The sequence below is a fragment of the Vanessa cardui genome, chromosome 2 (genome assembly GCF_905220365.1).
Source record: "Vanessa cardui chromosome 2, ilVanCard2.1, whole genome shotgun sequence".
In the NCBI taxonomy this organism is placed as follows: Eukaryota; Metazoa; Arthropoda; class Insecta; order Lepidoptera; family Nymphalidae; genus Vanessa; species Vanessa cardui.
Genome location: NC_061124.1, coordinates 4541580 through 4556813, shown reverse-complemented (window position 1 = coordinate 4556813; position 15234 = coordinate 4541580). Strand labels below are relative to the sequence as shown.

The following is a 15234-nucleotide window of genomic DNA, read 5'->3' as shown; positions in this document are numbered from 1 at the left end:
TACTTATTACATTGGAAATATTTTGCGCAAGGAGGTTATTTCTTTGAAAAGGTTGGTTCCTGTATCGACAATACACAATAATAAATAATTTATGCGCACACATATATTTACAACACTTGACACAAACCACTTCTACTGTACCTGTTCTGAGTTCTGAGGTTTTATCATCGTTGCTTAGTTGCTCACTAACATGTTCGTATTGATTTGAATTGTGTTGACGAGCTTTTATTCAAAAGCTTGCTTGTGCCTTGTATCTATTGTAATGTAATTTGTTTGCTTTGATTGTTATCTCTCACATCTAGCTTTCGTTAAAGTTAATTGATTTTAACTTTTGTTTGTCGATTTAGTTTAATTTGTCGATATCTGAGGGAGGCGATTAAGTTTAATTTATTGCAACGGATTATATTTATTGTAGGAAGGAAAGACCGAAAAGAGAAACTAAAAAATAAATAAATATTAATGGTATGAGATACTTTACAAAGTGTTTTATAACTGCGCTGGGTCACCATCCCATCAAATGTTTGTACTCCATGTTCTAGGTCATCGATAATAGTCATGACTTTTTTCAAATTATCAATATTATTTTCTCCTACAAAAAGTAGTTTGTCGAAAAATAGTGTCGAAATCTGCCACTGACAATTGCTACTTCGAACATATTAAAAGTTTTAGTTTGTTTTTAATGAAGGGAGTTATAGGTAATAAGGAATACGAGTAGCGACTAAAATTAATTGTTAAAAATAAAACACATTTAATTGAGGAACATATTACAAATTACCAATCAAATTATTTCACAATATGTAAAATATACGAATTAAGCGATTATCACATCCATCCATCCATCCATCCATCCATCCATCCATCCATCAGCCCATTTCCGTCCACTGCTGGACATAGGCCTCTTCCATTGCACGCCACTGAGATCGTTCTTGGGCTACTCGCATCCAGCTACTGCCAGCCGTCATCACATATCACAAGATTTATTTGAAGATAGTAGAAATATTAACGATAGCTGGTGGCTTTGTGATTTAATGCAATTCATGCCCTTTAACCAATAATTGTGAGTTCAATTCCAGGCAAATTTTAAAGGTAATATTATTACTTATTATCTTTTTACTAAAAAAGTATTTAGTCAACCAAGGTGCGCCAACCAAACAACCAATGGGCTTCAATGTGGTTAAGTAGACTTATTAATGAATTCTGTGGAAATTAGAAGCACATGTCACGCTATGAGGTACAATGAAGCTTTGTAACCCCATTACTCCTACAGGATCTGTTAGAATAAGCGATGACATCACGCTATTACGCTGTTCTAGTTAACGATACGGACTACAGAGTAAAAACTTCGCTATGTACCTTACGTATTCAGTAGGCATTATTCAAATGAAATTAGTTTTTTGTAATAAATGAATCTCGTTTATATATTTTTTATCTTTTATGAAACGTATTTAAATGAAATATTCCAGATTTAATTTAAAGCACAGAACATAGATTAGAATATAACATTAAATTCGTTTTGTATTTTATTCTACAAAGCCATATTAAAACATTCAATTAATTTGTTAAATGATAAATATATTCGGATATACATATATTTGTTACGATAAATAGAAATAAATAAACACACACACATAATATTGTTTGAGATGAGCAACTATATAAAAATAAATTTAGTAATATCTCTTGAAATAAGTAAACAATTCTAATATTTGTGTAAAACTATTTATGACTTAAGGAAGCGATGTTTTATTCGAAGCGCCCATTTTACTAAAGACCAACATCTAAAACACAGTCAATTGTTTAAAATAAAAATAACATGAAATAACATGAACTTTGTAAGATCTAATAACATTAAGGGAGGGGTCCATCATGCCCGACGTGCTTTCTCTGACCTATTAATAGGCTTCTATTAATATACGTCGACTGATGTTGCCAGTAGTCATTCTGAGAAATACCGCACTTGTAAAGAAAAATACCTTATTAGGCTGTTCTTTGGTTAAAATCTAGGATACATAGCAAACCTTTGTTAGTATATTTTCAAATAAAAATCTTACATTAATATAAGGTCGATTAAAAGCTCATTTTGAGCAACGTAATGACTAAAAATCAGCAATCAATTCATCATTATGATTATGTTGAATTACTTCAGTAAAATAATGTGGCACTAAACCTTAGAAGGCGATGATAAGTTTTTATCTATTTTTTTATGACAAAAAAAAACGTTTCTCGATTAATCATAATAGAAAAAAAGGTATGATTAAAATTACATTAATTATTATGAAAATATACAAAGCATAATTATTCTGTATCAAAAGCAAAGGCTCTTTAAATTAAACTCGTTAAATTAAATTATACTAATATCCTTATACAGTTTGTTTTATCACTTCGACAGTGCGGAGAAATTCCAAAGCTCGGTATATAAAAATAACTGATTTAGGAACTATTAAGTAGTTCTTTGCTTGCAAAATACCCGTTTTCTTTGGTTATTTCTGGATAAAGATGTCCCATGTAAAAACAAGAACACACTGTATTTTCTTTTTTAACAGATCTTTTCGTACTTATACATTTATGTTTATAATTTAGCACATCAATTCTAGCTGCCCCAAATATTGAGAGTGCTATATGTGTGGCAACACTAGCATGGTGGTCTGCTTACTTGTCTTCTCCACATGCGCTTCGGCGAAACGTGTAATTGGGTCAGATTCGTTAGAATTTGTTTTATGATTTCGTTCCCTTAACCCGCACTTAACTTGTTTCATTGTAAGCTGCACTAAACTCTCAATTTATATGACTACAAAACAGAAAAAATGTTTTCATATTACGCCCAAACTATATTGTAAATTATACTTTCATACATATTATTACATTAATTTGTCGATTATATCCATGTGTGTGGATTAGTCATTACATTTATACTTTTATAAATTGAAAAATTGAATTTCAAAAATATTGTAACGATAAAGTTTTTACTATCTGGAAAACTAGAGTATAGATGAGATAGCGTTGAAACATTGCGTCGATAGGAATGATTCAGGGCATATTAGAAAGGAGATAGAAGGACGTGGGAACATAATGACTGTAATTACAATTATAACTTATTAATATACAGTATAATGTTATATCAGATGACATTACCATTATATGCGTCAAACATCAGCTATTTGATCCATTCATGCTATTGTTATCTAATTCAAATGACCTTGCACTCTTATATATCATTTGAATTTTTACACGTGAAACACGTAATAAGTAAATGTAAAACAGTAACGTTACCGAATTTTGGATATTTAAAGGAAGTACAGGATAATAAACAGTAACAGACTGTAGGCCTCATTTCCATTTAAGGAGCTTATTTATGGTATTTGAAGTATTCGTTTTTATATATTTTTAATTAAATGTTATGTTCAACTCAACAGTTTAACATGTAGTGATCAGTTTGTGATAAAAATATTGGAACGTTTTTTATTTATGGTGAATGAACTCAAACGTTTAAGTGAAAGTTCCATCAATACACGCTCATCGATATTTAGTTTTTGATGATTGTGTAACTTATCTATTGTGTTTCAGGTTGTGTATTCTTGTAAAATCGAATTCAAATAAATATATTTTGATGCATACAATTTGGAAATTATTTTACACGTTTTAATATCACATATACATAGTATAAATAAAACATATATTTAACTTATTCTTGTACCTCATTCATTTTTAAGTTGTGAGTTATTGATAACAAACTGTTTAGTTTTAAAATGTTTTGCATTGTTTAATCCTTAAAATGTTATTAAAAAAATGGTATTAAAATATTTTTTTTTTTTTAATGTTTCAGACATCCAATAATAACGGAGAGTATGCCACAAGAAGCCTGCCCCGAGTGAGGATAGATGGCGGTAGCAACGTTGGAAATGGAGTGAGACTACGATGCTGGGCTGCACCTCCATCTATTACCGAAGAAGAGGTTGAAGATGAAATAGAGGACGATGCTGTTTCATTACGAGCATTACCATCTCAAGGTAAGATTATATACTTCTAGTTATATTTAAATTAAAAATTTCAAGCGGCATCTATCGGTGATAGGCGATACTAATAGAAATAAGCGACATCTATGTTGAAGTACAATAACAATTTTCAGTGTTATATCTATTCAACGCTAGATGGCAGAGTGATTGCGCACCAAGATATATTTAGATTTTTGGTTTAATTTTTTTTTTATTTTTCAGGTATGTTAATATTACGTACTCTGTTTGGTTTTCACTATACATAATTAAAAAAGTTTTTCTTTGGATATAGATAGATGAATCATTAATCATTGGCAAGTGGTCCAATTAAAGGGTATTTGTGGAAACAATTGGTGACGTTTTTGTAAACTCTCATTAATTAGTAGTTGCTATATAGGGCTGCCGTCTAATTAATAATTGTATAGAGGACGACAAAATTAGAAGAGGCTATTAAGTTCAATCATTCAAGCTTTATATAACATTATGAACATTAAGCTACTTCAATACATTTCTATTTGTTTAAACAATTCCTAAAATAGTACATGACTAAAATATTAGTAATATAAAGATTGTTTCATACGAATTTGACACATTTAAAAAAGGGCATTCCTATAAGGAAATGGACATTTTTTTCTAACAATGCTAAATGACGGAGTTGAATGGACAGCTTGATAAATCTTCACTGAACCCAGTATCCCAGCCCTAACGATGACGCGGTGACGCTCGCGCACCCATCCGGCACCAATCGATTACATCGAGTTTCACGCACCAACTGCATACTTGCGACTGTTTTTACTCCTGCTTTGGACATTACTGCTTATATTTTAATGCGTTTTAGTTTCTTGCTGTCAGTGTTTTTTTTTTCTATAAAGAACATCAAATTCTTCAATCTTTTTTAAAGAAATGTTTTCCATAAACACTAGCCACTATAAAAAGAATTAAGATAGCCTATATTATCTGTGCATCGTTCCTCTACATTCATATTTATTAACTATGGAATTGAACGAATCGTGCAAAAATAATACTTTTTATGTGGAATTTTATCTTGCCGGAAAATCAGATGAACGTATGTCAGTACTTACGAGCATTAAAAATAAATTGCACGAGTAGTCGTTCGGAAACCATACAGGCTTATTTTCACCGTCTGATGGTCTTGCCCTTCCCTGAATCGAAACAAACAGACAATTAGGGCTTGACCGTTTTTAATTGACATTGCTCCCTAAGCGTTGCTCATTGACTTGGACAGTGTGACATTCAATCCCTCTCGTGGAATATACTTCCAGACGATTAGTTAATTAAGTGAATCGAAAACGTTAATCGTGTTAAAACTTGTTATTTTTTTTTTTTTGTAAAACATTGTAACTTTGTTTAATGAGTTAAGGCAGATAGGATTTTGTTCAATTAGTGGTTTATTATATTTTGTTATACTGAAATAATGAAAGCAGCTTATTCCAAAGTAAAAAATATATAACAATTTATTTTTAGTACTTTACTTACAGGACACAATCGTTTGTTTAAATTTTTAACGTGTCTTCAAATCGTATGTTAAGCTTTGGAATCATGTCTGATTTCGTAAAACCGATTTTTTTTCAGTTCAAACAACTATCGACTGACAAGTCCAAAATAGAAAATGTAAACGGGCTGCGACGAAAGAGACATTCTAAATATGAAACGAGTTACATTTTTTCGTCTTTTCATACAATATTCTACATTAGTGAATTCAACTGCATCAGAATGAGATTAATTTATATAAGTATGCGAAACCTTTCAACAGTTATCACTTTACAAATAAACGAAAAAGCTTATTTTATATAAAACACGTTACGAATAAAAAATGACAATCACGATAATGAGCTCTTTCCTGGGAAATAAATTAAGATCACTGAAAGAATTGACAATTAAAAGACAAGATTTCACAAGTATGTAGGGCAAACTCACAAAGAAAATTATTTATTATTTCGCATCATAAAACGTTGATAATTGTTTGACCTACAATGTTTTAATTGTGATTTCGTCAAAATTTGAGTCATGATCTAATTGAGCGGCTAACGCTTGCACACATCACGATTCCTGTGAACGTAGAAACGCCCGACCTGAATGTTAATGTACCGACGAATATGTAGGTAAACAAAGGCATAAGGGTGAGTCGTATGTTCCTTAAAATAAAGGTCATTATGCATTGTCACCTGACAACGGCGTGTGGTTAGCCACACGAACGGCAATGCGGTTAGTAAGAATTGTTCCAAAAGTATTGTAAGTTTCTGATTAGTTACGGACGTGTCATATATTATTAAGGTGACACTTATGCTCTTTGTTATCGAATATTTTGTTCTTGCTTATTACTATTTAATGGATTCAAGAACGTTTATTATCATATGATAATGATACCGAGTTTATAACACATTTCTAAAACTCAACTAATTCAAAAAACTAAACTATAAGTACAGCTCTGAATGTTGGTAAATATTTATGTATATTTCCTCATTGTACCATTGTTTTTTTACCGTAAAATGTAATTACCGGAATAATGGAATTATTATTACTATAATGAAATCAACAGACAGAGAGCCTTCCTTTATCGTTTTCTGAGTCACCGTTGTTATTGAATATTATTGAAATTAACTTGTAATTGCAATAAAATGATCATTATTCATTGTCAAGAAATAAAATTATTATATTTTAATGGAAGAAATTTGAATTTTCTTTAAAAGATATCGCACTGGTGAAAAATCGTGATGTATTAAACGCACTTAAGGCACGGCTACACTGCCACAATTGTAGTGCATTTGTACGTGACCAAACATTTTAATACTAATTCGTAAATTTTCGAAAAGTCTTGGTTATCTTAAACATATTTATTTTATTATTATTTAAAATATTATGAAATTGAATAATATTACATACGACTTGTCGGAAACTAGATAAAAGCAATGTCCGCAACGTTCGTTTTTTTGTACTTTTTTCTAGATAAGATGAATTATCACTTTTTAGTATTGTCACTGTACAGAATAATAACAAACATACATCAATAACGAATATATTGGCCTCCACTCTAAACTGTGTACCAAACACAGTGCGGTTGTGATATGTAATACACATTATTGTATACACATAATCTGTATTTCGTTTCAGCACCGTGTGGTCACACCTTGTATACAGGGCCTTGCTGTTAACAATAGTTATTTATATAAATAATATTATTATCTGAAATATGTACATTGTATAAATGTATATATATCAACAACTCATCATATATTCTACAGGTGGTACCTTTACCGTTAATTCAATATGAAGAAGCAATATGACGATTTAAAATTGCTTCTGTATAGCCTATTTGGCTAAAGATTTTCTTTAAAATAAAGTGTGCGACTTAAGGTATGCTTGTCTAAGTACTGATTATCACTCAAAACGTCTTGAAAATTTATGGTTTAATATGCATTGCATTAATTTGATATACTTATAATGTAAACGGTTGTGGGCAAACGTGATATTTTTTATGCTGATATGAAAAATAAAACTAATAATCATAAACAATACATTTTCATTTCGAATAACACTGATTTCCACTGTGTTGAGCTATGTACTAACCATCTACCGTACTAAACCGTGAAGATTTGAGGCTAAATACGCTACAGGAGCACGAGATGGCCCAGTGGTTAGAACACGTGCATCTTAACCGATGATTGCGTGTTCAAATCCAAGCAAGCATCACTATGTGCTTAATTTGTGTTTATAATTCATCTCGTGCTCGGTGGTGAAGAAAAACATCGTGAGGAAACCTGTATGTGTCTAATTTCATCAAAATTCTGCCACATGTGCAATCCATCAACCCGCATTGGAACAGCGTGGTGGAATATGATCCAAACCCTCTCCTTAATGGAAGATGAGGCCTTATCCCAGCAGTGGGAAATTTACAGGCTGTTACTTTACTTTACTTTTAACTACTATTAGGCTACGACGAAAAGGTTAAGGATTCGTAAAAATATTTATGACATTAAAAAATGGTGATAAATTTTCATACAATTTGTATTGTCATACTTGAATTGGCTACTATAGCTATCTACATAATATTATAATATCCCGTACTTTTACCTAGGTTTTGAAGTTCTACTTACTATTCACTAATGTACTCAGACTTTCAACTTTACGCGAACAATATCGCGTGCAAAATCTAGTCAAAGGATAGTCTTAAGTGCGTTTTACCTTGTACTTCGCAATGTCAATCAGCAGATGACTTACCCGGTGGACGACCTCGTCCGGCTTCAAGCTATTCATAAAGTACGAAAGCTATAAAGGCGTAAATTAAATGAATCATGTCACCTGATTTTATAGTTGATCAGGTTGAAATGGAAGTAGTTTCCTTTAAAGGTGAACCAGACAGACAGTATTAACTTTCATAAAAGCATTGCGGTAGTTTGTAGCTGTGTGCACATGTCTGTACGACACACATGTGCACATATGAGCGTGGTTTTAAAGTAAGCGCGTTTATTTTGAGCGTGCTAGTTCGATTATTTAATTTATGCTATTTTATCATCCGTTCTGTCAACTGTATTGTGTAGCACTTACAACGTCACTCATTTGAAACTGGCTCTTGTTTTAAATATTAAAAATAACAAAATCTTTCCTCTTTAAATTATTGCAAACCCTTCATTTCTACCAAGTATAACAATTACACATTTAACCATTGCTAAGTAGCAATATAATAATGTAACTGTTATTAGTATTGATCGAGTTTACTAAAGTATCAATATTTAATTGCGTAAATAATGTGATTCATGCTTTACTCATGATCGAAATAGGTTTTATATACATGACATATTTTTACCAAATCGTAGAATAAACAATGTATTGATATAGTTTTGCTGCTCATCCATATTAGCTGGTGACGGAGCTGGCGCGCCGTTGATGCTACTGTCTATTGTCTCTACTAAATGCAGTCAGGGTTGTCGGTTGTCATAAAACAAAAACAAACAATTATAACTATTAATCAATACGACTCGATTATTGAAACGGTCTGTTTGTTCTTTTTAATGTATACATAACAAGAAAATTAGTTAGACATAATAAAAGTACTCAATGGATTTTTAAATTATATTTGTTCAAAGTTGGACTTACTGGTAACTAATCCTGATCTCTTTCAATCAATAAGTATTGTGTGGAACTAATCGTCCTTACTTTTTACATTTAATAGAAGAAAATATGGTAACATTACAACTTTAATTAGTTAGAAATGGTAACACGACTGTGTAAGAGTTTAGCAAATGTATTTTTAGCTTCTAAAAGAAAAGTGCATTTCCATGAATAGGCTCGTGTTGAATAGTCATCACATCCATTTATCTCGTGCGGTTTGCATGTTAATTTTTAATAAGCGGAAAATTACGCAGGTTCATCACAATAGTAACATATTTTGACGCCCCTACATTTCTCTGCCGGTGTCTGCGAGCGGAGCGTGGCGTTCGCGCCAGTGCGTTACGCCGCTTCCGACTCGCAACACATCGGTATATTCGAAATTCGAGTATCGATACATCGCGTTTAAATCGCACGCGTTACTTTTTCGAAAAAAGTTTTGCGCAGTGCGTTGAATTTGTGTGAAGGTGAATTTTATAGTGGATAGTGTTGTGACTGTTTATGGAATCAGCTGTTTCGGATAGCGATAAAAATTATGAAGGGTTATTATTGTTCTGTTATAAGGTGACAGTTGTTTAATTTACTAAAATTTAAATATCGTTCGCATATACTTTTAAGAAAATGAAGTATATATCTTAAAAACATGCGATAAAGCTTGATGCGTTCATATGAGTTTTTTTATACTATTAAAAGCAAAAAGTTATAACTGCTAAGTCTATTTTAAATAAAATCGTTTTAACATACCTATTCAAAATAAATTTAATATAATATCAAAATGTTGCAAACCTATTTCCTGCTACTAAAGTAAATTATGATTCTAAATAATATGTTACTAATTTTGTTTTAGAGATAAGTAAGGTCTATTTTGAGAACAAAATAATTAGTGATGCATCATTCACTGCAAACATCCGATAGGTATAATATATGTATGCGTAGGAGCCCAGCACTAGCGTCCATAATAGTACATTGCATTTTTATTGGATATTAATAATAATTTGAATGACAAAATATTGTGGCCTCATAAATATAACGAAAATATTTTAAACTCTACAATTCGAAAAATTTAAATGTTGTCACCAAAATACATTTAAACTTTTCAATAAATATTTAAAATGACTGTAAAAAAATGTATGAGCATTGATATGAAGATTGAAACTAAAATTAACGAATGCAATAAATGTTTATATATTTCAAGAATCATTTAATTGATAAACGAATCTGCACTGTTACTTTTATCGCGAAAAATCACAATTCATCGCTTACGGGACAAATCCGTTAGTTGAACGCCGCAGATTTCCGATATTGAGATAAAACAGTTCTGTTAATTATTGATTTCATACATCAGTTATGCAATAAAGATTACTTTCTTATTGCATAAAAATTCCGTGCCGCTATCGTTAGACGATATAGATTGGAATAGCGCGGTATAGTTCTGGTTATTTCCTGCAACACGTGAGGCAATGGGCCAATTCGCTTTGATGGCACATCATGTGGGTGTCAAGTTATCACTTATTGGAAGCATTTGTAATGGCGATCAGAGAGCGGTCACGCGAGGGCCCTGATAGAGACAGCGGAGAGCGTACACTAACCATGGGGTCAAGTGTATTGTACATTAAATATATACGTAAATAAGGTTTTGTGAATTTTAGATTTCGTAATTTTCAATAACAATTTTTACAATATCTCAACAAATGACAAATGTTTTCCGTAGAAATTTTAATTTGTTTATATTATTATTTACATATATCTACATTAAACGATTCCGATTTTTATAAGTTTCGACTTTATTTCAACCAATATTAAAAAAACACTAGTTATTCAATATTCAGTTATTTAAGTACCACATCCAACAAAAACTATGTTTTCTGTAGTATGTAGATGACATTGGCAGAAAATTCGATCGTGTAATGAAGCTACTAATTAATTTTGACCGTTGTTTACCAAGTCAACTTTAAATTCATTATCGAGTTTCGAGTTTCTCTTATCGAGCTACGTTTACACGATAAACATAAACATCTTTCTTTGATTACAACACTATCGGATGAAACACTGTAACTCTAAGAAGTTGTCAAACTACAAAATCGGTGAAACTAAAACGAGCGAAAGTTGACTTCTTAGATGTACGATAATATTATGGAAATTGTTGAACGGTTTTCAATCATTGCGTAACCAATAAATGTTTCATGTTTAGTGATGTGTGACGATAGATTTACGGATAATCGTACGTCCTTGTGATGTCTGAACAGGGTCATTTGATAGTGCAATCTCGACTGGTATTGAAACTCATGAAATTGATATTGTAGGAATCGAGTAGCCATATCTTGTCACATTATCCGATTTAAAATAAATTAAAATTGCGATGAAGCGAAAAAAGCTCATTTGAAAATAGAATCCTGCAGTACAAATAGTGTTCTTTTCAATTTCCTTTCTCTGCAACACAAGATTTAATAGTTCCCATCGATGTTGCCATTTTATAGTTTCGCTCCTTCTATAACATTCTTTGGCGTCTCGGCATGATTAGTTTTCCTGTTTTCTTTTCCATCCGATGTCCGTCTCTGATTAAACTTTCTTGAAACGGAATGCCATCTCAATGCCATGATGGAGCTAACCGCGTTTAAACGGAGTACAAAAACAACACTAATTAATTAATTCTTCCTGGTTTAACGTTGCCTATCTATTTAGCGTCAAAGCACAATTTTGTAACACAATAATGTTTTAAACGTTTCTGAAGAATTTATCATACTGATAACTAACTAGTTTTTGTTTTGTTATATTTAAAAAATGCAAAACACTTTTTTTATTGCGCTGTTGCACGATTTGTCGGAGGATCGCGAAATATAAAAACCCTTGTGTACGTATGTACATAGAACGCATACAAAGCTTGAGTTTGTAAAGCACGTTATGTGGGGTCAATTTGGGAGGCTGCCAAACTAAAAGATGTGTGACGATTAAAGATGGCGCCGAGAGGGTTCGAGCTGCAAGCCATTATTTAAACAATTTTCCTGAATTCAGACGTAATCTATTTTATTTCAATGAACGATGATTTTATTTGTTATTTCCTTGTATATTTCTAATGTATATATTTATAACAAAAGCATTTGGAATAGCTGTTTAATTTAAAATAAAAACTAATTTAATTAATTTGTCTTTATTTACGTTTATAGTTAGTTGAAATAAGATTCACTTGTTCTACTCCCGTAATTATCAACACAGTAATTGATAAACTAAGAAATTATGAAAATAAATAAGAAACATCATTATAAAAAAATTGTAGTTTAAGAAAACTGTACTTGTAAAATACGAAGTAATAGTTATTCACAGAGAACGCTGAGTAGATATAACTTTTATAGATGTTCTCATAAATATGACGCCGCTGTAGAAACATTATTTTTTTAAAAAACCTTAATCGTGCATATAATGTAATTTTTGATCGGCTTTTTACTACAGCTTTCCAAAGATCTTTGATATTACGTATTTATGATTTTTAGGGATTCGCGTAAGAACTAAAAAACAGACGCACATAAACTATTCAAATTGTGAAAGCGCATAATTTTCTCGTTAAAATTATTCATAGAGTTAGTCTTTGTATGTACACTTCTTGTATTCATTCAAGGCAGCCGTTCGAAAATGGAAAAACAAATCGTTTCCGGTATTTTTCAAACGGTTTTTTTTTTATTTAATATTAGTTTGACTATCCTTTAATGGCTTATATAAAACTAAAATTGCCGTAGGATAGTTCCGTGAATATGTATTTGTCGCTCTTTATTTATATTTAATGAAAAATTAATATGAAATAATTTATAGCAAATATTAACCACGGCATAATGTAGCTGGCCCCGTGAAACGTTTAGGTGATCCTGTGCACTAATTAAACAGGGGCATGATGAATGCGTGGATAAAGCGTCTAAATTGCGAGCTCAGCTCATTTGAACCCTCCGGCAGATCCCCTGAATTCATTAGGTACTATCCATAAAGCTAGGGGCTAGACTTCCCCCGTACTAAGTCCTGTTAAAGGGGGCTCTGAATACATTAGTGCAGTGTGAGATGGGCGTTAAGGGTCATACGTTTATTCGTGAATCGTGCGAAGAGTTAGACGTTTATTTGTCATCTGGCGACGTGAATGCAGTTTTACTTTTGTGACGTTTTCACGTACTGTTTTTAGTGTAAGTTTAATCCCTTTCATCATTTGTTTTCATTTCATGCTATTTATATGATGTTTTATTTAATTTCTTCAGTTAACGAGCGAGAAATTTAGTAACGAAATAAATGATGTATGTTTACAACGCAATCGTACTGACACTATAAATATTGTAACTCAAATCATGTTCGAAAATAAACAAAACTAATAAATGCAATGTACATAACAGTTCAAGTGTACGTTTAATACTTATTGAACTTTCGATACAGATGTATTGTGAAAATAAACAACATAAAATTATAATGCAATTTGTAACAATATTTAGTAAATATTTTATCAAAAAAGTCAAACATAGAATTCCGAATGCGTACAAATATCTTATGGTAATATGTAAGATCTGTAACACTTTATAAATATTGATGTATATGAATTTTCATTCATTAAACGCATCGCTGGCTTGGATATAAATATAAGATTATACGATCCGTTCTGTACGTTCATGCTTGTGTATCTATTTGACTTTTAAATTAAAAATCACGTTCTAAAATTTTTGATAAATCGCTGAAGAGAAATTATTTGATGTAATTCATATAATAACTAATTCTATTTTTAAAATTATTATTGCATCAGCTATGTTCCTCAATTCATCCATATTTTTGATCGAATCAAAAACATGCACCACATAAGCACTTAATATAGGTGCTTTCGGTTGTAGCATCATGCTGCATAGCTTATAATCAACCTACGTTATAACCATGAGCAAAATTTCTTTAATTTTTTCTATAAAGTTGGAGACGGACGAAAATGAGGTAGTGAATATTCACTTTACGATGGGTTTTGCATTGTATAAGTTTGCACTGCGTTGCCAATGCGCTGCCAACCGTAACGTAAGTTGTAATTTCCCTTGAGCCTATTATTGTGTCAGCTCACCCACCTTATTACCTGAACGCGATAACAGTGTTGTCTGATGGCAGAACGACGGTGGGGTTCCAGGGCTTTTTTTCTCATAAACTTACACCGACTAGTGTCATACAACACAAAGAAGTGTGCTACTAATATATTAAAGACATGTACTCTATCAAAATATGAATAAAAACAACTTGGAATATGTTCATGAAATATTTTTGCTTTTTTTTCTAAGCGATCTATTTCTTACAGTATAAATGTAGTCGCGTCGGCACTTACATTGTTATGTTAATTATAATAATAAAACTCAGCAGTATAGTGAGATAATGATGCCAAGGTCGCGACGGACGAATCGATTATACATATAGATAGCAATATTATTAAAAATACAAGCTTCCTTAAAAGGTGTTACTGTTTGAACAAGTGAATCTTGAACCAACGTTGATTAATGTTTGTGTTGGTTGAAAGGGATTGAAAAATATATCGAATCAATCTCTATTTTTTTGTCGATCCTAAAAAATCGATTTCAAAAATGGAACGTATAAATTTTGTTTTTTCAGTTAAATTGTTGCAATAATGTGAATGATTTTTTTAAGTACATCTTTATGTACATGAATAAACCATACAAACATTAACAAATCTTCAAAAGATACTTCAAAAATATTAATAAAAAATCATATATGTTTGTAATGGAAATCGAATAACCTTAATTCAACGAAAGATTTGATTACATTTTCTGGAATAAAATCGAGTGTATCGAGTATAATATCTCGTCGTCGGGAACGTGCACATGTTCGCTTCCGCAGCTAACTTCAAGGATCATTTGACAGTTTCTGAAGGATCTTTCTCCTCCTTAATTTACATCTTCGTTTTGAAGTGGATTGTGTTCACTGGCGTTTTGCTTCAACTATATTCCTTCCTTGAGTTGAATACTTAACGCATTTAAAATATTCTAACAACCAATGATATTCTAATAAACAGATATGTTATATCAATTATAAATTAATAGAAAAAAGTGTGCCGCGCCGGGGACCGTATATTTTAGTTTATTTTTACATTTTGTTAAAAGTA

The 15234-nt window shown here is 31.5% G+C and overlaps 1 protein-coding gene across 9 annotated transcripts in view; it reads left to right on the top strand.

The window, feature by feature from the left end:
- Positions 1–15234, top strand: part of LOC124540273 (ras GTPase-activating protein raskol) — a 133919-nt gene that overhangs the window by 53354 nt on the left and 65331 nt on the right. For 6 of the 9 annotated variants that reach the window (XM_047117786.1, XM_047117794.1, XM_047117754.1 and 3 more), the window contains one exon: positions 3824–4007. In XM_047117786.1, coding sequence (XP_046973742.1) covers positions 3824–4007 — 184 coding nt within the window. Of the gene's footprint in view, positions 1–3823; positions 4008–9449; positions 9684–15234 lie in introns of those variants that run through there. The other 3 variants (XM_047117851.1, XM_047117842.1, XM_047117856.1) reach the window with 3 other exon arrangements.